The following is a 23,545-nucleotide window of genomic DNA, read 5'->3' as shown; positions in this document are numbered from 1 at the left end:
CTTGAGAAATTTCGAAATAAGAGGCTTGGCTTTCTTCTTCCTTAGCCTTCTCCAAGTTCAAAAATATTGCGGCACAACCGTCACCTTTATAAAAAGATTTATATGGAAATATTCAACGACTACTGCTACTTACAGTAATGGTATCATTTTTCTTAAAATATTTCCATACAAAATGCCTGATTAATTTGCCTGCCATCTTCTGCAAGAAGTATGTTTTTAACTACGTATAAAGTTAAAATATGCTCATTCTGATAAGATAGTGTATCAATTGCTATTACAACTGGCCTGTATGAATCTGAGATTGAGACTAGAAGCTGCGTGATAACGTTACATCATTTAAAGAACCACCGTCTTTTCAAAATCCAAAATTTCCTGAAGAATCTTTTCCTGACAAAGTAAAATTCCTCAGGTTGGTTGGCAACTAAACTAAGTTTGTAATGCCTTTTTTAGTATATGTTCTCCTTAAATTAATCATATTATCTCTATCGTAATGTTTACTTTTTATTGTTTCTAAGATATTATCGGACAGACATTGTACAATTAAATTTCTTGCGTTCACATCCTTTCTTTTAACTTCAGCTAACTACTAGAGTACTATCTATGGGTGGTTCCTATGCTTACTCTTTCTTTTTCGTTCCTTACTCTGCTTCAGGAGACGCCTTATTCTGAAATTCCAATTAGAATAGCCTGACCCATCAAACGGTTTTACTGCAAAATTGCTGCCCAAGTTTATTGCTTTCTTTTCTTGTTTTACAATTTAAATTCCCATAAAAAAACACCACTTTTGCTGACCGAAACTGTTGGCGAATTTCCCAGTTTGCTATACCTCTAAAATACCTCAGTTCACCTGGGCCCATAACCTGTGGGAGAGTACCACGCAATGAAAGAACTCGTTAAACAGACAAAAAAAGAGTTTTTTCTAATATTAGGTTGAGAGAAAATCTACAAACTACAACTGGCAAAAAATAAACTTACAACTTCTTCTATATACTAATATATGTCGTTGCACGCTAACATTTATTTTGTAATAATCAGTATTTAACGCTACTGGTAGATAAAACTTTAAAGTCATGAAAAGTATAGTGCAATGTTACCAATCAGGAAGAAGACATCTCAGGTTGCCACCAATAAAACAACATAAATAGGTTATTTTAGTATTGATAAAGTTTGCGCATGCGTAAGCTTTTTTTTAAAATTTCCCTTATCCTAGGGCTACTAACCGAAACTACGCTATAGGAAAATTACTCTAAATATTGAAACTTACCTAAGAAAGTAATCCTGAACAAAGTCGGGATGCTCGTCGAGCCACGCCTCCATACGGGAATATTCTGGATCATATTGGTTTGTACTGGTACCGGTAAGCTGGTTGCGCGCCAGGCCATCGCTGACGGGCATGCGCGCGTCTGTTCCTTCGGTACAGCTACTACTTCTTAGCTGAAGACCTGCAACAATTTAACTAAATTGCAACTAACTAAAATATAAATTATAGAAATTCGAATTACATCAAAAACAAATAGAGGAATATGTTTTATCCTAGTTGGTAAAGTATATTGTGAAATATTACGCCGTAAAGATAATTAATTGTCTTTGTTGAGTAATGGATGATGACGAAACCACATATATCATTAATTGACCTCATCGAGGAGAAATTGTTGAATTTAAGAAATAATGTATTTCGATCAAACTGACTCATATTACAGTACTTAAAATATATTATGGTATCTAAAACATAAATGTAGTGGTCAATAGAAAAAAAACATAATATAGGCAAGTATAGATAAAAAAACAACTATTCTGACTTACAGATTAAATGTTACTTTTCGGCGCGAAATATAATATAATATATACATGGTGGCCCAAAAGTGGACGTTCAAAGTGAGGGAGGCGATAGAGGAAGTCATTTACAATCAAAACAAGCATATATTATTATCCGATTGTTGATGGTTTAAAAATTGTTACCATTTTTCTGATTTTTATAAGAATCGCTTTATCCACCATGTACAAAATTAATAGCAAGAAATAATTTAATTAATTAATTTGCTTGTTATTTGGTGCGAGTGTGGCCCTAAAGAGTGCACTGTTTCATAAATATGATTTGGATGCGTAATTTTTTCATCAGGAAAATGACTTATCTAATGAAGGTCTTCATCCGGTAAAATACTTTCAGATAAGTGATGCAAGCCTTTTTTATTTGACATTTTTATTAAGCTAATCATTTCTAAACAAAAGTAACTTCTTCTTGACAACTAATGTAAAAATGGGATTTTATTGCTGCTAAACATCACAGTAAATGTTCAAAATGTAAACCTGCGAAATTACTTATTTACCAGAAGGCTCTTTCATTGTTGCCAATAACGTTAACCGCCTGTCTTATTTTTCTAGCAGTTCTACCTTAGTCTAGCTTTCATTGATGAAAACAAGTTCTTTAAAATATGCCCGTAGAAAAAGTTTATGGGGTTCAGGTCAGGTGCACGCGGCGGCCACTGGATACTCAATCAAGTACTATTGTGATGTTGCCTTACGATTTGGGCAGAGTGAGAAGGAGCTTCATCGTCTTTGGCCCAATTAATTTGCCTTGAATAATCCCCGCGCATTGATTGACTAAAAACTGATGCTGAAAACGATATAATTTCTCACGTATTTTAACATCAATATAGTCCCAATAATGTAAACTGTGTATAATAAGTATGCCCGTTCTTTTTAAACTGCTTTCGGCACTCCATATTTTTTTTTTAAGAATTGATTGTCTATTACGTTGCAGCATTTCCCGGCAAAACCATATTTTTTTTTATAGTCAGTAGCCAGAAGTGCTTAAACACATTGCACGTAATAAGGATATAACAGATTTCTTTGGGAAATTTGATGAACTGTGGATTTGGCGAAGTCTCAAACATCTTGGTATGCGACGAACACTTTTTGGAATCTCTGTTGAGATATCCACAACATCTTCATAATGGTTATCATTCCTAAGGCTTCCGTGGATAACGAGAAATGTTACCTTTCAAGAAACACTGATGCACATTATGAACACTCTATGGTCAGCATAGCGATTTTGAGAGAGAAAAAGTCTTTCATATTTTCTTCCATTAAAAAAGCCACAAACATTAGAAATTTCTGCTTATTCGTGGGAACTATAAGTCATTTGTGAATTGTGTGATTTACTTGTAATAGTAGCAAAGGACTGAAAACACCACAAAGAGATACAACCTAAAGCGTAAGAGATCTGAGAGAAGGTACATAAACAAGCCTTAAACTTGACAAAACGCAAACCAACTATCTACACGATGATGCAACGGTATGTTGATCTTAAAAATTATTTGAAAAAGCATATTTATTTTTCTTATCATAAAATGTTTGACCGTATAAGAATCTGTATTAAATAAGGTAACATTTTCTGATGAATGTTTTGTTTTTGGTAGCAGCATCAAGTCAAAACGCAAAAATTTAAATGTAAGACTTTAAAAAATCATTTTCTAAGTAGTGACAGCAACATGCAATTAATACTTATGAGAAGGTACACTCCTCAATGCAGCATTCGTGACAAATAGCAAGCAAATACGTAAGGATTTTGTTTCTATAATTTTTTTACAGAATGCATGACACTGCTTTTATAAAAAAATACAAAAACGGTAATAACTTTTAAACCATCAACAATCGGATAATAATAATGATTGCAAATGACTTCCTCGATCGCCTCCTTTCGTATGCACATCTTTTCGTTTGGAACACCCTGTATATAAAAATAAGTTTTTGCATACAATAAATGGAAACAATAAGTATCTCTTGAAAGAAAAAGATGAATTAAAGTTACGTAACTATAATCCAGAGTAGAAAAGTATTTTAAAGAAGTTGAGGAAATTTTAAAACCACCTTTACTTACAACATGTATGGCTATTGCTCATATATAAACACAAACCATAAAATTACACACAATACAATCTTCACCAACTTATGCCAGCTCTGACAGAAAGAAGAGCTAAATTGACAAAGATATACATATAGAACTTATAGTTGATCATGTACCAGGTTTGTTTATAGCAAGTCATTCCTGGCGGTCTTATATTTGCTACAAATCTAACTTATATGAGAAATAAGAGCAATTTAATAAATCTAATCTAAAAAGAGAAGATTTTCACATTAAAATACGGATGAGTTTAATCCTTTTATATTAATCTTTTAACATACCAGGTTCACCAAAGATGACTTGCTGCAATCAAATGAACCAGATTTGATTGAAATCTGGTAAATTTGATTAAACAAGTCATCCTTGGTTGACTTGGTATATTTACTTCAAATACTAACTCATATGAGAAAAAAGCAGCAATCTGATAAATCTCATTTAAAAAGAGAAAGAGATTTCAGATCAAAATAAGGATAATCGTTTTACGAATCTTCTGGTACATTAAAGGGCTTTTAGAATCAATCGCATGGATAATAAATATTATTAAAGTATGGAAGAAGTTACATTAGAGCTAACATAATAAGTTCTTATACTGAAGTAGTAAAATAAGAGTGGCTATATTGAAATAATAGTATATATAGCTTCCTTTGAAATATTTATTACACTTTATATTTTACTATATTGCACTAGTATAGTCTTATACTCTACTAATTAAGCTTATAAGCATTTAGTATAATAACGGAAGTCCCTTTTTACCTACACCAAGAATATGAGTTGACCTCATATAGATATTGATTTTAAGACTCTTACTAAATATTTTTATTTTTTTCCTATATCACTTCTAACAATTATATCGACATTTAGATATTGTCCTCTTACTTTCATAAAAAGGTAAGGTTAAATTTCCTAGAGTGTTTATAATCTTATTATATGCAGACATAAATTTGTAATCATGATTAATATTGCTTCTATATTTCGAATTGAGTCCAATATCTCATTATTTATTAAAGCAGTTTATTGTGCATTTATTCGGCAATTATTAGAGTAACAGAATACAACAAATTCCTATTTAAATTAAAAGGCAACAAGTTCCCCGAACTGGAATCCATTAAACTCTTGAGTAAAGCATCTCGAGTTTCTCGTAAGCTATTACACTCTTCTTGCGCCAAACTCCATTAACCCTAATCCTCTTTACTGAGGAAAATAATGCAATAAAATCGTCCTACACTGGATGTCATCATCCCGGTTAAAATTACCGAATTACTAGCAGGCACTGGATGTTAAACTCAGAATGATAATTCCGAACATCCGCGTGTTTCTTTCTTTTCCGAGAGATTTTGTTGTTTATGTAAAACGTCAGTCATAAACCCGCCCACTAATGCCGCATTCCGGATCGGATTGTTTTCCACGGTATCATTCTAAAAATACGACGTCACTTTAATGTAGGAAGAAATTAGTTTATAGAAATGTTAAATGAATTTTCCAAGAACCATTAAATCACCTTCAATGTTGTTTTTATGATATTTATAACAAGAAACGGGCGCACAAACGAGCCTTAAGATTTTCCTGACATAAAAAATTATTAAAAACAAAAATGTATTTCGGTTCTTTAGAAAGGCACTAAAAACTCATAATGAAAAACTCTCATTATTATCAGAACTCCGCAGTATCAATCAACTATTTCCAATAGGTTTGGAAACTTTGGAAAAACAAAACGGAAAGAAATTTAATACACTCTTCGACAACAAAAGGGGTTTGAGGTTCACGATATCCTGTGATTGGTATCAATTTATCTTGGGAATTCAATCTATTGTTTTTTTAATGGTCCATTTTTTATATACGATGCGGACGTGTTAAGCAAAGTCTTTTTTAAGTTGGACGCCCGGATATAATTACTTTTCACTTTTAATCACTAAATTGTTTAATGTGTGATCCAACATGCAAGTACATTGAATTTAATATTTTTGATTAAAAAAAATGTGGTTAAAATAATCATGATATAATAGTTGCTGCGCAGATAATTTATGTATTGCCATGATATGATGCAATACCAATGATAATTAATATGGCAAAAAAATCATATCTGAATATGTTTTAGGTGTTCATTTGCGTTTTGAGTTTATTGTTTTAGCAATTAAATTTTTTTCTAAAATGGTTTGAAGGTACTTAAATCTTCTATAAAATAACTTTTAATAATAAAATTGCGACATCGCGTATTTAACCTATCGTCGGAAAAATTATATTTCTATCTGCTTATTGGTTCTTTAATAAATAATTTTTTTTTTTAAGTTTTGCCCCTTTTTATAACTTAACTTTATATAAACTAATGGGCATAACAAACTTGATAATTAATAAAATATCTTATAGCAATTAATTAATACAAATTAATTTTGCGAGCTAGTACGAAAAGTTTTTTTGGCATAAAAAATTATTGTAAAATTGCTGCATGTAATTTATATGTGACCTTTCATGTTTCTAGATTTCTGTACAAAATTGCAAATGTAAATAATACATTTTAACTAATATGCCACGTTAAGAAATATGTAAGTATGAACTGCAATATACTTAAAAAAATGTTTAACAATATAGACATGATAGATTTTAATTTTTAGAATTTGTTTTTATACCAAATTCTTTAAAATATTGCAAAAAAATATTAAGAATAAGGAATTTAGAATTTAATTATATATTTTATTAAAATATTTCTAATTTTCTTCAAGGTATTTAGACCCAATATTAAATTATCCCAAAAATTTAAAATAAATTATATTTCCTGTTATAAGTTTTTGACGTATTTTTAACCATTGAAAATTATTTTTTATAACTCTAAAGCATTAGAGATCTTTAGCTTTATTCCACACATTTGACTTTGTTTTTTTAATTTTCCGGGGATTTTTTCAAAGCAACTATTACAAAATAAATGAACTCAAGTGTGCAATAAGCAAAATTCAACACTGGAAAATTGATTTAAAAAATAAATTTATATTCAGTTGTAGAAATCAAATTAAGAAAAGCCTAAACAAGATAAACTTTGAAAATAAAAGAGTTACTCTAAAAAATTAAAAAATAAATCCAATTATAAAATAAAATAAAAAATGTTTGCTTTAAATAAAGCAAACGATTATCTTAAGAGGCTAAAAAACTTGAGAACCTATTTCGCATTTCATGAATTTTTAAAATTTTTTGATGTATCTTTTTATGTTCTTAAGTCTTGTGGATTCGTAAATTTGATTTGTGGATATGAATATTAATTTCTTTTTTCATTCAAACTTTTGAATACCAAAATTGATGAAAATAACTAGAACTGGTTAAACCACATAAGGGAAATATGATAAATTTGACCTCATTTCAAACGTTGACTTAAGTAAAAATAAGTAGCTGTGAAAAATTACAAAAAAGGTTTCTATTTAAGTGTGCATTAAATATTATATATTGCTAAAATGCGTATAAAAGTATTAGTAGTCCTTAAAAGTATTCTAGATGATTTCGAGGTGGCTGCTATCTCTAAAAAATATGTAACAAACGAAAATTCTACTACGGCTCTAAGAACAATATATTTACTTTATTTTAATAATGATATTTGAAAGAGGATCAATAAATTCTCCATGGGAAACCATTTAATTAAGTAAAAGGCAAAATAATATTAATTTTCAATAATATCCTTTTAAATTTTATAAAAAGCCTTACATATACAATATTCTATAATTATAAATCAATTACAAAATATATAAAATACATGAATTTTTTACTTTCCATAAAAAGAATAATAATTTTTAAGGGCTTTTTCTAATAATTTGATTAAATTTCTAGACATAAAATGGAAACTACTTTGAGTAAATTTAACTTAAACTGATTAATAAATATTTTTAGAAGTAACGATTTTTTTCTATAATTTGTTTCACTTCTTGACTACCTAAAATTTTGTGAAAGAAATACATATGAAATAACTTCCACATAGTAGTGAAGCGTTTTTACCCGTTCCTTAAGGCGCAAATTAAAACAATCGTTGCACAAAAATAGTCAATTTATTTATTTATACACTTACACTACTAAACAGGATCACTTTAGTCTACTAGAAATATGTATTAACACCGTATTGATTTACTACTAATTATATCCGATTTAAATATTGCGCCCATATTCCCAACTGAACTTCAACTGAATTGTCAATTGGCCTCCTAGCGGACACGCGGCTCCCTATATACTCGGCCGACCCCATAATCTGGGAGATTCGCTAACTTTCCACGCTTCCCCAGACAATTCCTTCTTATTCCTTGTATAATTGACTTTAACAAACCTTGGAAAAATTATTTATTCAGTTTAAAAATCGTGTCATATCTATAATGACATTTTTTTAAACTAATGTCAAAGCATGAAATACATTACATGTTTAACCGAAACATCGAACGAGAAACTCAATTTAATATGTGATTACTCAAAGCTGATAGAGGCGATCCAGTGTCCAAATTTATTTAGTGTTTGATCTATCTGAACTATACACACGAGTATATACTCTGGCTAGAGGTAATCGATAAACGGCAAATAGGCTGAAGTAGATGTAATTGAAAACCGAATTGTGGTCGAGTTTTTTTATAAAGGGTTTGACCGAATACAGTGTGGAATAGCCGCAGGTTGAAAAGCAGTCTCGCCGTATAAGGGTAATGGAAAATAAACTTTAGAGGGTTAAAGAGGTGGTTATTTAGAAAAAAGTTGATTTAGAAGAATGTATTCATTCGGAAATGAAAAAATAATATAATTGTTAGTTTTTGAATTGTGGTTTCTAGAAGTGAAGTGGCTGGCGGCTTAGATCATTAAGCCCGATTTTGATTTTAATTTTTTTTTGCTAAAAATAAGCAGACTTCTCACTGTTTGCAGAGTTATTCTTCGATCTTGGGTTAGCTTTTTGGTATGGTAAGGGTAGGCTTGATAAATAAGACTGGAACATTAACCTTTATGCTTTTCATCCATGATTGGAAGGCTCAAAGCTACAGAGGATGAAACATGAGTAGTTGCAATCGTTTGACTAACGTAGTCTCTTTCAAGTCGTTCGGCATCTTCAAATTTATCTTCATTGTTAATAATGCAAAGTACTTTATTTTCTCATTGTACGGCGATACGTTGGGGTCTGCTCTTTATTTCAGTTTAAGGATATCAAAAGAGAACAACACAAAATCTGGATCTCACAAAAATGTTGGTTATATCAAGGGCACTTTGCGAATATGGACGACTTCTTCCAATTTGAATTTAAAAAGTTAGTTTCTAAGTAATATGTTTCACGTATCTTTGACTGCGAAGACATTGGTATTTCTACGTCTTGACAAGTTAATTGTAATAAAGGACCCAAAGGTCTCAGTCAGTCGCAGGAATCTTTCAATTTTCAAAAACTTTTCGGAATTCCTGGCTGGCTGCAGCAGGAATCATCTTCACATTTAACAAATACTGAAATTCACGAACGTGCTTATCGTACCAAATTTGACGTTTGACAGGAGGACCTTCGTAATGCTGTGATACCGCAATCGTTTATTTTCATCTCACTCCAAATTAAGGAAATTGCTTCGCCAGTTTGTGCAAAAATCTGCCACTATCTATATTGATCGTAGCTCGGTCCAACCAAAGGTTTCGTGTGGTAATATAACTTCTGAGAGTTGTTTGCTGAGTGGTACCATACGTTCAGCACCGATTAAATACACTGCGAACAGGAGTGTTGGTAACAAGGTAAATAGTATCCAAATTGTGTTTTAACTGCGTGATTCTTTAATCGCGTGCTTCGCTTTACCTGTATCAGTTTTAATGAATTTTATTTTAAAAAGATGCAGAACGGTATGCACAATATGCGCCGGAGAACTTAAACTTGAAACTATTGCCTTATCTAACACAGGGTTTGATAACCGTAAGCCCATCTTGACAGTACTGTCAACAATAATTTTGAAATAAAACTGAAAAAAGTAAAGTTTAAAACAAATACTATAACAATTGATTGTTTGACTTTTTGACCGCACTGTATATCGACAAAATTATATATCTTAGAAAATCTATATTTAACCTAATAGGCAAAGCGATTTCCGACCTAAAATCACACAATATATATGCAAAACAATAGTAAACTGTGCCATTCATCTTAATCTTCTTTCATTCAAGATATCGTCTGGCTCTTGAATGGATTTACATAATATTTACATATGAATTATTATATGACTATTCTACAGCGAGAGATGTAGGACTGCATATTTTATTACATATGTACAGCATGTACTTACGCCTTATTTGTTTTACTTTTTCTTATATAGTTACCGCACCTATTTACTGTGTAACGCGGCTAGACAGCATTTGTAAACAAGACCAAGGAAATTACAAAGACCGTGACTTTGCTGGGAAAGTTTCACTACTCAGGTAACGTTTTAGAAAAATCCGTAAAAAGAGACAAGAAATATAAAATTTTACATAATAAATCGTATTTTCTTTAGCTTTGGAATATTTAAATGCGCTTTTTATAAGGCAGGTCTATAAAAGCAATTGGGAATTGCCTGAAATAAAGTTATTTTAGGACGCTATAAAACGTTATATTTTGCTGGATATTTTCGATCTCTGTCGAGCCATTTTCATATTGACTTGTTGAACTTCCGGGATTACAGGGAAAGTCCTTGACTTCGTATAGGCGGAATCCAGGGAGTGCCTGTAGAAAATACCCTTGAGAACATTCATAGCTGTAAAATTATGGATTTTATCATTAAAATGGTTTGTTTTAAATATTAAACTGCTTTTTAGGTTAATGTAATTGGAAATTGTCAAGCTTTCAAACTAAATTATTAGCCTTCAAATCTTCTTTACGGTTTATTTATTACAGTTCTAGGTTATAAAACTCTTTATACGGACTGCAAAAGCCACTAAATAACATAGGATTAATGGTTCAACTAAAGTCGGCAATACCATTACCATCAAAAAGTAAAATAATACAAAAGTCAGCGTTGGTAAAGCGCAGTAAGCTGAGCTATAAAAAGGCAGCACTGGCGACAGCTAAGCAAATTTACCAAAATGAAATTTCTTGCTTATAGTGGAATGGACGGGTCGTTGTTGCAGTTGTAGTACGATGAACTCGCCTGTTATGCACTTTTGTTCCCTATGAATTGAAGTGTTTATATTATGCTAATTTTGTTTTTGGAAAGTTGACATTTCGAAAGAAAGACTTATACATATTAATTTCTTAAGAAGATGATCCCGAGTGACAAGAAAGTCACTATTCTTATAATGACTGAATGTTTAAATCAATTAAATCAGTAGATTTTCGAATTTATTATTTTATTTAAATGAATATGACTACTTCTCGCACCATATGGCAACAATGCTAATTACGAATTATGACGAATCCACCCGAGTTATGGTTAATAATTTACGCTTATTTGAAGTCTTGCAAGCTCTGTTGCCATAACGTTAAAAAAAACAGAAAACTCGTAAGTGTATGTCATGTTTAATGCTTATAAACCATATCATAATTTTCTATTTGGAAAATTTGGTTAAAAAGTACGAGCATTTTATAAACTTTTCTTCCTACTATAAAATAGTTTGTTACTCATTGCTTTCTTAATTACTAAAAAACAATACTATAAAGAAATAAATTAAATGGATTATCTTCTGAATAAAACTGAGTAAAATTTTAGTATATAGTATTTAGTTTTAGAAATATCTTATACAGTGCATCCCAAAAGTTATGTCTAAATTCATTTAAAATTCAGGGGTGTGTTCGAAAAAAAAAACGCGTTGACCCGTCCATTTTTATTTCAAGTTGCGCATTTTTGTACGTAAAGTTTGTATATACAGGGACACTCAAAAATAAATTACGACATTTTTTTTAAATAATTTAATAGTTCTGTCGTCTAATTAAATTTAAATAAAGTTTTTCTAAATTACATTCAAATAAAAATTGAAAAGTACTTTTTAGGATAAGAATTTATAAAAATGACGAAAATCGTTTTTTAGAAAGAAACATTTCCGTAGTATCATACATTTCAGTTTAATTTCTTGAATATTTCCTTTAAAAAAGTAAAAAATCAACTTTTAAACTAATAAAGTAATACTGCTAAAAAATATTCTTTCTATGAAAATAATTACTTACTTTCCACTGCATTGATAGATTTATTATAATTACAGGATTTTTTTTCAACCATGGCTTTTAAATGCTAAACTACTTTTCATTTATAACATTTTTTTTTTATTAAGTAGCTCTCTAATTTGTCTGAAATTTTCAAAATATGGTTTCTTTATGACTATCTGGAAAATCATATTATGCCAATTAAGCCTTATTTTTTTTTTAACTAAGTATTGTAGTTTTGACTATCTATTTGATTTGAATTTTCCGAATAATTGTATATGATTTAAAAAACACTTAAAATTAAAAAAAAATACTAAAAATAATCTAGTTTTTAAGTGTAAGATTACCTTTTTTATAAAAAAAAAATACTTTTTAATTTCTTAAATTTAATTCCGATATAGCATAATCATATAATAACAAAATACAAATAATTTATTAAAAAATATATATTTGTAGTCCATTTCAATACAAATTGCTCTTTCAGATTATCCTTGAAATCCTAAAAACCTATCCCAAAAATTATTATGAAACACATTATATTTAACGTCGAAACAGCTTATGCGCGACAATAAAGTGCACGTGCATAAAAATTTATTTTATAGTGTGCATAAAATATTACCTATTATATTACAATAATTGTTTTCAGTTTTAAAATATGCTTAGATGCTGTAGAATGCTAGTAAATCGTCTTGGCACAGATTCTGTTATAAATTCCGATTAGCGCGTGCGGTAATGACGGGAAATAATTATGCACACATGCCAATATCATTTAGTATTTTTTTATAATAATATAGATAAACAAAAAGATAATTTGTCAATATGATTTAGTGCTTAACCTATATGAACTCGTCTATTCTCTATTTTTATCCAAATAAATAAATGCAATGCTCACAAAAGAAAATGCAATAAGCATTATTTAGATTAACTCCGATTAGTTGGCAATGTCGATACTATTATCCAAACGAGCAAAAGTCACGTGTGATTCAATCATGATGACCATAATGCAATGCTGCCAGCCTGTCTACAATTTTTCAAGTATTAATTACTTTTAAATATTAAGGGCCTTTTTAGAATCTTGAAACGGTCGAATAAGTAATTCCGTTTTATAGTGGAGTAGTGAGAATGGATAAATATAAGATTTTAATTATACCTCCACTTAATTTTCAAGTGATGGTAACTCTTAAACGCTAATACCATAAGTATAACCCATAAATTCTTATGAAACTGTAAGGCTCTTAGCTCTTTACATATTGAAGATATGGAGCCTCAGGCAAGGTCAAAAGGTTAAAACAACTAAGAACTAACTAAGGGATTGTTAGTTGTTTTAACCTTTTAACCTTTTGACCTTGCCGGAGGCACTATATCTTTAATAATGTATTGACGAAAACCCCCAATTTTTATCCCTGATAATGGACATGTTATATGTCCCAAACATGTAGGATTAATAATTTTTAAATAAATTTAGTGGAGGATGACCGAAGCATTTTTAGTTACCCATTGACATATTAACGCAACTGTAAGTATATATGGACTTCTTTAACTTCTTTATAAGTATCTTATCATATTTTATTTTACAAAAAATGTCTAAGTCGGAGACAATGACACTAACTCCCCAGGATCACTTGACATGTACCTGAGGGGACGCGAATCCTAGAATAGAGAGATCCCTAGAATCTTCTATTTAAAATTTTAGGAATGTATCTTACCCTGTCCAAGAGGTTGCAGAAAAGAGTGAAATAATATGCTTGTTTTTGTACTAATTCATTTTATAGAAGCTGTTTTAAGTGTTTTTTTTATTCAGTTTTTCGTTCCTAATATATGGCCAAAGTAATAAAAAAAATTGTTCTTTAATATATTTATTCGGCTTAAGTCCACCAGGTGGCGGCTGGGAGGAACACCAGAGTAAGGAAACTTACTTTTTGTATACCACTCATGTATGTTTATCCTCAGAGGTTCAGAGCTAGATAATCAATGATGCGGATGGAATCTCCAAAGATGATCACACATGTTTGAACCGTATCAAATATTTAACTGCATTTGAATGTAAATAAATTTAAGTGATGAAAACAGAAAGATTATCATTTAACTCTGCTAAAGTGGTATACTTACCCTTCTTATGTCTGCAACTATTAAATTTGCACATGCTAAACGACTGGCCCATGGATCGCAGGGGGCCCCTTCTCACTCTAGGGGCGCGCCCGCTTATCGCCGTCGGTGGTGGAGCAGCAGTGGGGCGGCTGGGGCAGAGCCCCACATCACGCCACCACTCTTTTAAAGTTACCGCCACCCCCGATGCTTTACCAATGATGCCCGAACGGGAGGTCGACCGTGTTCGGGACTTTTGATGGTTGTGGTGCTTGTAGTGGTTATTCTCCGCGGTTTTCTGTTTTTTCCACAGGGAAATTCGAAGTTTTTTCGTTGATTTTCGATCGGTTAATTCCGGTAGAGCCGTTTTGATGGATTGATAGTACTTCTGCGAGATTTCTTGTTTCGTTTTTGAATTCTGTTACTTAGGCAACTGTTATTTAGAAAAATGTCTTTCTATACGTATCCGTTTTTTGGATTGGATCAAGATCTAACCACCCTTAATTTTCTTGAAGGAGAAACTGAGGGCGGCGTAACAGGGAGGTGAAACTTCGATGTACCAATGTAGAATTGGATACCGTTGCATCCTTGGCTTGGCTTTTTGTACTATCTTCAGTATGATGAGATCTGTTGGGTGTAAAAGCCGGATTAGGACTAAATGAAATTCAAAAATTAATTATAGCCTTTGTGTGGTATATCTGTCTTAGTTTATCAAACAAAAAGGTGATATTTATTTACGTACTAATTTAAAAATTCATGATCTATTAAGGTAATTAAAATAAAACCTTAACACGCATTTAACATACCTAGAGTAGCTGCGCAGCTTCTTAAAGTCGCATTAATTTTCAAATAATATGTAAATGTGATCGACGGCTTATATTTCTTAGATCATCTGTATGTTTTGACAAATTATCAACTTTATGACTTAATAGCTTATGCTAACTGTTGTTAAATGCTTAAAAGACATAAATATCTTGTTTATTTTAATGAAATGCGTTAAATATTTTTAAGCAATCAATTAACGAAATATATTTTTCTAATGATGCTTATTTTCTTTCAGTTAGGAACGCTAAATGAAATTTAAAATTAACATTAAAAAATAATTATTTATTTAATCTAAATTCAAATTAAATACAATTAAAACTAAGAAAATACTCTCATAGCCATTTAAGTTATGCCAATTACATTGAAAAAAATTTAGTTTTTTGTACACTAACGAATTATGGTATTATATTTTTTAATAATTAGTAACTTTAGGACTTGAAGCCAGACTGAAGCGTAGATTGATTGCTACTAAAAGAAATTATTAAAATATATAATTGTATTTACCAAATTAAAAGGAAATAGGCGCACGGGTACTTTTTATTAAAAAAAGAAACATAGTATTTAGAGAAAAAACTAAAAAATTAGCAGATTGCAAAATTTTATTACACTATTGTCTTAATGCAATAAAATCATACATACATATGGTTTTTGTTCGTTTTAAGTTAATAATTGTTTAAGCTTAACTATTGAACTTCATTGCATCCGAACTTTTTGCATATGAAAATTATTTTTTTTAATAATTATAAATTTTTATTGTTATCATTTAAAACACCAGAAATTAAGCAAATAGGATTTTTATTATAAAAAAAATCAGTTATTAGCTAAAAAGCCGACACTCTATTTTCTAAGCTTATTCTATGCAATATCAATTGAAAAATAAGATGTTTACAAGACTGTTTTTTATATTTAGAAAAGTTCTGAAATTAGATCCTACAGCATATAGCTCTTAACTTTTTTAGTAAAAATTTAAATATTCTATTAAGGTAATTAAAATAAAATCTTAACACGTATTTCAGATATCTAAAATAGCTGCGTAATCTCCTAAAGTCGCAGTAAATTTTATATAATATGTAAATGTAATCGACGGTTTATTTTTCTTAGATCATCTGTAAGTTTTGACAGATTATTGTGCTATAATACATAAATCTAATAAATATAAACTGTCGTCAAATGTTTAAAGTGCACAAATACTTTACTTTTCAAAATTAAATCCGTCAAATATTTTTGAGCAATCAATTAATGAATTATATTTTTTTAATGATTCTATTCTTAATCCCTTTTAGCTAAGAACGATAAATGAAAATTAAAATTAGCATTTAAAGAAAACTGAAAAAAAAATTAACCTACATACAGATTAAATATGCTAGAAACTAAAAACTCTCATGGCCATTTAAGTTATGCCTATTACATTGAAAAAAATACAGCTTTTTCATTAACGAATTTAAGGTATTAGATTTTTAAATCATTAGTAATTATTAATTATTATATCATCTACTATAAATGGAAATAGTTGCTGAAGTACTTTTTTATATAAAAAACACAAAAAAACTTAAAAAAACAGAAAGATTTAGCAATTTAATTATACTATTATGTTAATGCATTAAAAGTTTAATTATGGTTTTTGCTAATTTTAAATTATTAATTATTCAGGTTAATTCCTAATTTTGTAGATATAAACTTTTTTTAAATATCTTGTTTCGCCTTTTTAAACCAATAAAACACTAATAAGTAAGCAAATAGGATTTTTATTCTAAAATTCAAATATTATTAGTTAAAGACACGATGCTTCTAAATAACAGCGAAAACCTTCAAACCTCCAGGCGTTTTAAAATTAAGTCTTGTGGAAAATAAATTGAAATCTAGAAGCTTCTTGAGCATAAACTAAATAATTACTATTTAAATTAAACAGAATTTATGTAGTAAAAAAACATATTTTTTTAGATTTAGGAAAGTTCTGAAATACAGCATGTTAAATAAGAATAAAAAAATAATAATTGATAATTATAATTATTAATAACAATTTAATACTTTAATAATACTTCAATTTATAATTTAATTATACTTTAATACTTTATCTTATTTACCTGGATTAAACGAAATTTGAATTCATGGGTAATAACAGAAAGGGAAAAAGAAGAGTAAAAGTATGGGAAGTGAGGGTTAGAAAATGGGTACAAGGGCACCAATGGAAGGAGGGAGACTTACTATAGACTATAGAGACAGCTCAGGGGATCTTCTCAAAGGAAAGCCGACTAGCACTAACCACTTTGGTAGAGTGGCGTGGATTCAACAAGAGTTCAATAAAATATAAGCGCCACCTGTTTTATCCTAGATGGATAAGAAAATCCCGATGACCAAGAAAACAGGAAATCACTAAAAGCACTATACCTATAAACCTGAAAGAAAATCTCACAAGGAAGAACAGACAGGGAGATTTATGAATACAATTAATTATATTGACCCTTAATATTATGTACAAGTGTTATGGTGTAATTAATAAATTAACAATAAAATAAATATTAACCCTTTACTTTGGCTATTAAATTATATGCTATTAAATTACAGCTTTAATGTGAGAGCACCTTAAAACTCATGGTCTCACACCAAAAGTCGCTTGTCTAACTTAGAAAGTTAGGTTATCTTTCAAAAATCAAAATAAACATAAAAGAAAAGCTTTAGTTCTAAGATACCTTTAAGTGAATCTATATTAAAAGAAGAGTTAATAATCAAACTTATTACTTTAAAAACAAGTTATAATGCCCTTCCTGAATATAGTGTCTATATCAAGGCTAAAATCTCATATTATGTTGTTTGGGGCTAAAAGTTCACGTGAGTACTTTCGAAATAGGCCTATTTATCTAGTTTACAAGGAAATCTATACGGTCTATTTCAATAAAATTATTAATATTCACCTAGTTATTATGAAACTATTCAAAACAATGGTGTAGTAGTGAAATCTAATAATGAGAGTGATAACAATGTAGTTTTGAGGTTAGTATTTAGTGTAATATACTATAGGAAAGCTAAAAAATGTTGATAGGACTTTGGTTTACTGGTTAGGTGGTTTTACTGACTGCATGGCTCACTATACATTACAAACATTGATCAAACCTGGCTCCAAAAGGGCTGCATGATTGAGATGGAGGACCTGGGTGGATCGGTTTAACAGTGAATGTCAATGTAGATGTTGTGGACGTTATTGGAGTAGATGAGTGGAGATTTCTACCTCTTATAATAGTGGATAAAGACCATACCGGGAGAAAATAAAAGCCAATGGAATTGGCCTTTTCTCGGGAACACAAAACTGGACACTTAAACAAAGAACCTTAAAAAAGTTGGGATTTAACTACACCACTTAAAATCCTGCACTATTGCAGTATGGCATTTAGTATCCACAAACTAAAATATCCAAAAGGTGAGTTTTCAAATCTTCATTGGAGTAAAATCGGCAAAAATACCAAGAAACAACCTTCTTCAAAGGCTTGTTCTTCAAGACTCCTAGAGGTCAAAGATTTTCGCGCCAGAAATGGTTTTAGTAGGGATATAGGAGAATGAGCTAGGATCTTATTGGCTAGGATATGACTTCTGACATTAGTGAAATCAAAACAATTAAAAAAAATTAATGTTATGATTAATAATTTGAGTTTCATCATAAGGGTTGAAAATTACTGATATCAAAAATAGAATTAATACTGAAATGATAACTGTTTATTTTATTAACTTTAGCACCAGAATAACTTAGAAATTGCCTCTTAACGTTCTATAATCCAGCTATGCTTTGGCTAACATTCTGGATTCATTTTATTTTCTTATTCTTTATGTATCTGAAGAAAATAAACTGTAACAAGCATTATAGCTACTAAATTTTTAAGTAAAATTTCAAATCTTATATGTCTTCTCAAAAGGTGTAAAAATCAAGTATCAATTTATATTTTTTATCTTCTTATTTCAATTATTCACAAAAGTTTTATTATAGTCAATTTTAAGATAATTAATTAAAACGAATATATATATTTTGTTAAGTATACAGATTTTAACAAATAACATATAAAAGTAGTATTTTTTTAATCCTATCCCACTAAAAAGTTTTTCTTTGTAACATTTTTAATTAAAAAGTAATATTACAATTTAGAACTGCTGCTAAAAATCTGCTTTTATTCTTAATAGCAGTTTGCCAATACTACAAAAACAGGGTAACAATTAATGGCTCTTATGTTCTCTTCAAAAACAACACTTTTGTTTTTTTAAATGCTTTCCCTACTACAAAATAAACACATTATTATTATTTCAATTACTTGGGTATTTTTAGACATATCACAATATTTTCTAGGTTTATTTTTCAACAATATTATGACTACGGGAGAAATTATTATTTACAAATGTTAACAATATCCGTTCACACCACAACAAAAGCACGTAAATTAGCCCGTTATTTATTTTCAATGTTATTTAAACAAAATTAAAATAAGTATGCTTGTTAGCCAGTAATATAATAGTAATTCATGTAAAACATATAAGTATTACATAAAGAAAAAAACAAAAGATATTAGTAATTTTTATACATGAGTTTTTTACTTATTTTGAAACCATTGTAAATATATATGGACAATTCTGACCCACATCAAGGTTTACTTCATTCCCTTGCAATAAAATGCACTTTAATTAAAAAGCTCTATCCTTTTCTTAATTGCCACCATTTCAATTTAAATTCTAATCAATTTAGTTAAATCGCAATAGCTTTTCTACGCCTCAGTTAGGTGTAGTATCATAACCCTGACCTTCCCCAACAGCAATGCATACAAATTAATTGATGTTTTGTAGTTTACTTTTTTATGAATTAATAGTTTGTTGATTAACGTGTCATTTTCATGGATGAGTAATAATAAGTTTGACATAATTTTCCATGCGAAATACCATGGTGGAGGTTTTTTAAATTTAAACATAATTTTCTAGGTAATTATCGGATTGGTAGACTCAGTAGACAGGTAATTAAATATTATCTTTAAAAGAATATATTTATTAAAAAAAAAATTAAGAGAATTTTAGGAGTCAAACACTATGGAAAATTCCGTAATGGGACATTTTCTAGGTAATTATCGGATTATTAGACTCATTAGATAGGTAATTAAAAGTTTACTTTAAATACGTTGTTTTTCTTATAAGGGCATTTTTAGTAGCAAATATAAATTATTATGCTAATTGGTTGCAATTCCATAGGATTCAGATAGTAATAGAGAAATGAAAACGTGGTATAGAGTCATACAGATCATAAATCGGTCAAATTCGCTTTTGTTTTCATGTCGCTATATTAATCTGACGAATCATGCAAATTAGTAAATATATAATAACGTTATTAACCTTTTTAGCAAAATTTTTAATATTATATTAAGCTAATTAAAATAAAACCTTAACATGTATTTAATAGATCTAAAGTAGCTGAGTAACCTCCTAAAGCCGCAGTTATTTTTAAATAATATGTAAATGTGATCGACGGATTATATTACTTAGATCATCTGTAAGTTTTGACAGATAATTAGGTTTATGACTTAATATAAACTTATACTGTAAAATATAAATTATATAAATACAAATTGTCATCAGATGTTTAAAAGACATAAATACGTAGTTTCTTCAAATGAAATTTGTTAAATATTTTTGAGCAAGCAATTATAGAATGTTTTTGTAATATTGCTTAACCCCTGAATTTTCACACTTAACGTAAATAATTATTTATTAATTCTACATACAAATGAAATATACGAAAAATTATCATAGCCATTTAACTTATGCCTATTACATACAAAAAAAATTTACTTTTTTACATTAACGAATTATGGTATTGGATTTCAAATGGTAATTTTAGTACTTAAAGCTAGACTAAAGCGTAGACTAATGAATTATTATTGCGTATGAAAAATTAATAGTTTCGTTAAAACAGCCAAAATTCATTATTCAACATGCTGTTGTTATTATTCTATTATTGGAATCCTTTTTTGTAATCAAAAAAATATAATATTGACACAAAAATAAAAAAACATTAATAATTAAGCAAATATAATTTTCATTCTAAAAATTAATCAATTATTATTAGTTGAAGATACGATACTCTATATTCTATAGCTTATTCTATGAAGTATTATTATAATTTGAAAATACATTGTTTACCAGGCAGTTCCCAAATAACAGAGAAAACGTTTAAACCTTCAGGCGTTTTAAAATTAAATTTTGTGGAAAATAATTGAAATATAAAAGCTTTTTGAGCTTAAATAGAACGTATGCAGCAAAAAAAACAAAATTTTTAGGAAAGTTCTTCAATACAGTTCATAGCTATTAATTTATTTTAGTAAAACTTCAAGTCTTATTAAGTTTTAAATTCGCATAAAAAAAATACCTTTACCACAAGTATTCTAATTTAATTTAAGTATTAAATTTAATTTTCTTTATATAAGTTATTATGAATTTAATACTTATAAGTTTTATTATAATCAATTATAAGTATTAATTATCTAAACCGAATATTTGTTTTTGGTTACTTTACAATTTTTATCAATATCCTGGCTTTATTTTATTATTTTTTTTATAGAATTCTTACAAGTATGCAGACTTTCATAAATTAATAAATTATAAAAAACTAGTTTTACTTAATATCGTCGCAATTCCATAAAATTGAGATAGTAACAAAAACATTAAAACGTGGTACCTATAGAGTACTACAGATCATAAGTAGGTCAAATTTGATTTTGCTTTTATATCGCTATATTAATCTGACGTATTATAAAAATGAGTAATTATATAACGTTGCCTCAATTGCGTAAACTCGCGAGAGAAACGCGAAGTCCAGAAAATTTAGACAGTAGTGGAAAAATTCAATTTTTGTTTTAAAATTGCCCTCTAAGAACAATGATCAAGTGGAATAGGAATTAGATGACATAAATAATATATCAAAAGACATAGTCATAAAATGACGTCTTCTCTATCTTACTTGGTAAACTATACAAGAAAAACACATGTTTTAGAAAATCAAACTAGAAGTATACTAGTAGACATGAAAAGGTGATATAGAATAAAATTACAAAACTTCAATTTACAGTTTTTCCTGTGTAAGTGTTGGAAGTTTTTACCTTGTAACACTAGATTTACCTAAACGTTAAGTAGGACTATATATTAAATTTAAAAAAATAATTTTTTCTCTTGGCTTTTATGCTTTAAGGCACTAATAAAGCCAACACATTATCTTTACAATCACAATCCTGGCAACAATGTTATCCCATTCATATGTACGTTCCTGCAGCCGATATTGCACCGCAAACAAAAAGCACTTATGGTTAACAGCCCAACCCATACTGTAACATACGTTCGTCAATGATAACGATAAATTGAATACCCATTCAAAGTTTGTGTCAATAACCTTGGCACTGCAAGAGATCCATCTCTTTGATGGTGTTGTTGCCTTTGTTTACATCGAAATACAATTGATTTACTGCATATTGAATTGCTTGCCTTTATATGTATGCATGAGGCTGAATTCAACATGGCCACTTGACCTCGCCAGGTAATTTTTGTCATAATTTTGTATTATGTATACAATATAATTGAATTATTAAATAATCATTTTAGCTAGGTAAACAAGATCAAAATAACACGAATATTCTGCAGCGATTATAATTTACTAATATCATTGTCCGGTCAAAATTCGTATTTTCGGGGGGCATATTTGAATACGTTATTTGAATAATTCCTGGTCTAGCATAATGCGTCAATATGCTCTCCAATCCCAAGTTGGTTCAACTATGAATATTCAATATGATAAGTGATATGTAGTTTTAAAAGGGCGCAAGCTATTATTTTTGTGGGTTTAGCTTAAAAATAATTAGAAGCTTAACATATGCGATAAAACGATTTTTAATCGAAAATTATACTAAATCATTGAAAAAAAACCCAAATTCTATTATTCTATTCTATTCTTATTATTCTATTTTTTTGGCTAAAATTAAAGAATATAAGTCATTTAAAATAATTTAAGATGAGTAAAGAATACTGAAGAATTCGAAAGTAGTGATAGTCTTCGAGTAGATGATACTAAAGAATTTGAAATATAAGAGTGAAACTAAACATTTCCAATTCATTTCCTATTTTTTTACATTCTGGTGATTTTTCTCAAATTTACTAACTTTTAGTAAAAAAAGCTAAATGACTTAACGTGTGCTCAAATAATAATTAAAAAAATCAATAATTGGTTCACTATTTAATAGCTCGACTTTTAAGTCTAAAACGACTTAAATTTATTCTAAATGGTTAACAATAAATTGAAGCAATTCTGAAAATGATTCTAAAGCATTCGATTAACAAAAGTTTTAAGGTAGTAATTTTTTAAATTTTATTCATTTAGGTGATTATTATTCGATCTTGGAATAAATTAAACATTTCCTAGAGTATTTAAAAGAAACAAACAATTATGTAATGATCAATTAATTAAATCGATGACTGAAAAATTCTGGAAAGGATACTAAAGTCATAACCTAAATTTTTGATTTAATGTCGTAAATTGTAAGGTATAGGATGTCATTTTTATGATTTTATGAGAGAAATATTAAAAAGTTCCTTTAACGAATGACTAAACTTTCAAATCTAAATCATTTCAAATGACT

General features: G+C 29.1%; 1 protein-coding gene and 1 long non-coding RNA gene across 11 annotated transcripts in view; one reads left to right on the top strand and one right to left on the bottom strand.

Moving 5' to 3' along the window:
* The window catches only part of LOC126737927 (dual 3',5'-cyclic-AMP and -GMP phosphodiesterase 11), a 192,024-nt gene that overhangs the window by 43,610 nt on the left and 124,869 nt on the right, over nucleotides 1–23,545 (bottom strand). For 9 of the 10 annotated variants that reach the window (XM_050443025.1, XM_050443029.1, XM_050443024.1 and 6 more), the window contains one exon: nucleotides 1,265–1,442. In XM_050443025.1, coding sequence (XP_050298982.1) covers nucleotides 1,265–1,442 — 178 coding nt within the window. Of the gene's footprint in view, nucleotides 1–1,264; nucleotides 1,443–14,096; nucleotides 14,700–23,545 lie in introns of all 10 variants that reach the window. The other variant, XM_050443032.1, reaches the window with a different exon arrangement.
* On the top strand, nucleotides 9,387–10,675 carry LOC126737932 (uncharacterized). Its single transcript, XR_007661168.1, has 3 exons — nucleotides 9,387–9,616; nucleotides 10,189–10,291; nucleotides 10,446–10,675. It is a non-coding gene; the product is annotated as an uncharacterized LOC126737932 (long non-coding RNA).

This window comes from Anthonomus grandis, chromosome 6 (genome assembly GCF_022605725.1).
Source record: "Anthonomus grandis grandis chromosome 6, icAntGran1.3, whole genome shotgun sequence".
NCBI classification, from domain to species: domain Eukaryota; kingdom Metazoa; phylum Arthropoda; class Insecta; order Coleoptera; family Curculionidae; genus Anthonomus; species Anthonomus grandis.
Note: the sequence above shows the minus strand (reverse complement) of the source record. Positions and strands in the feature narration are given on the sequence as shown.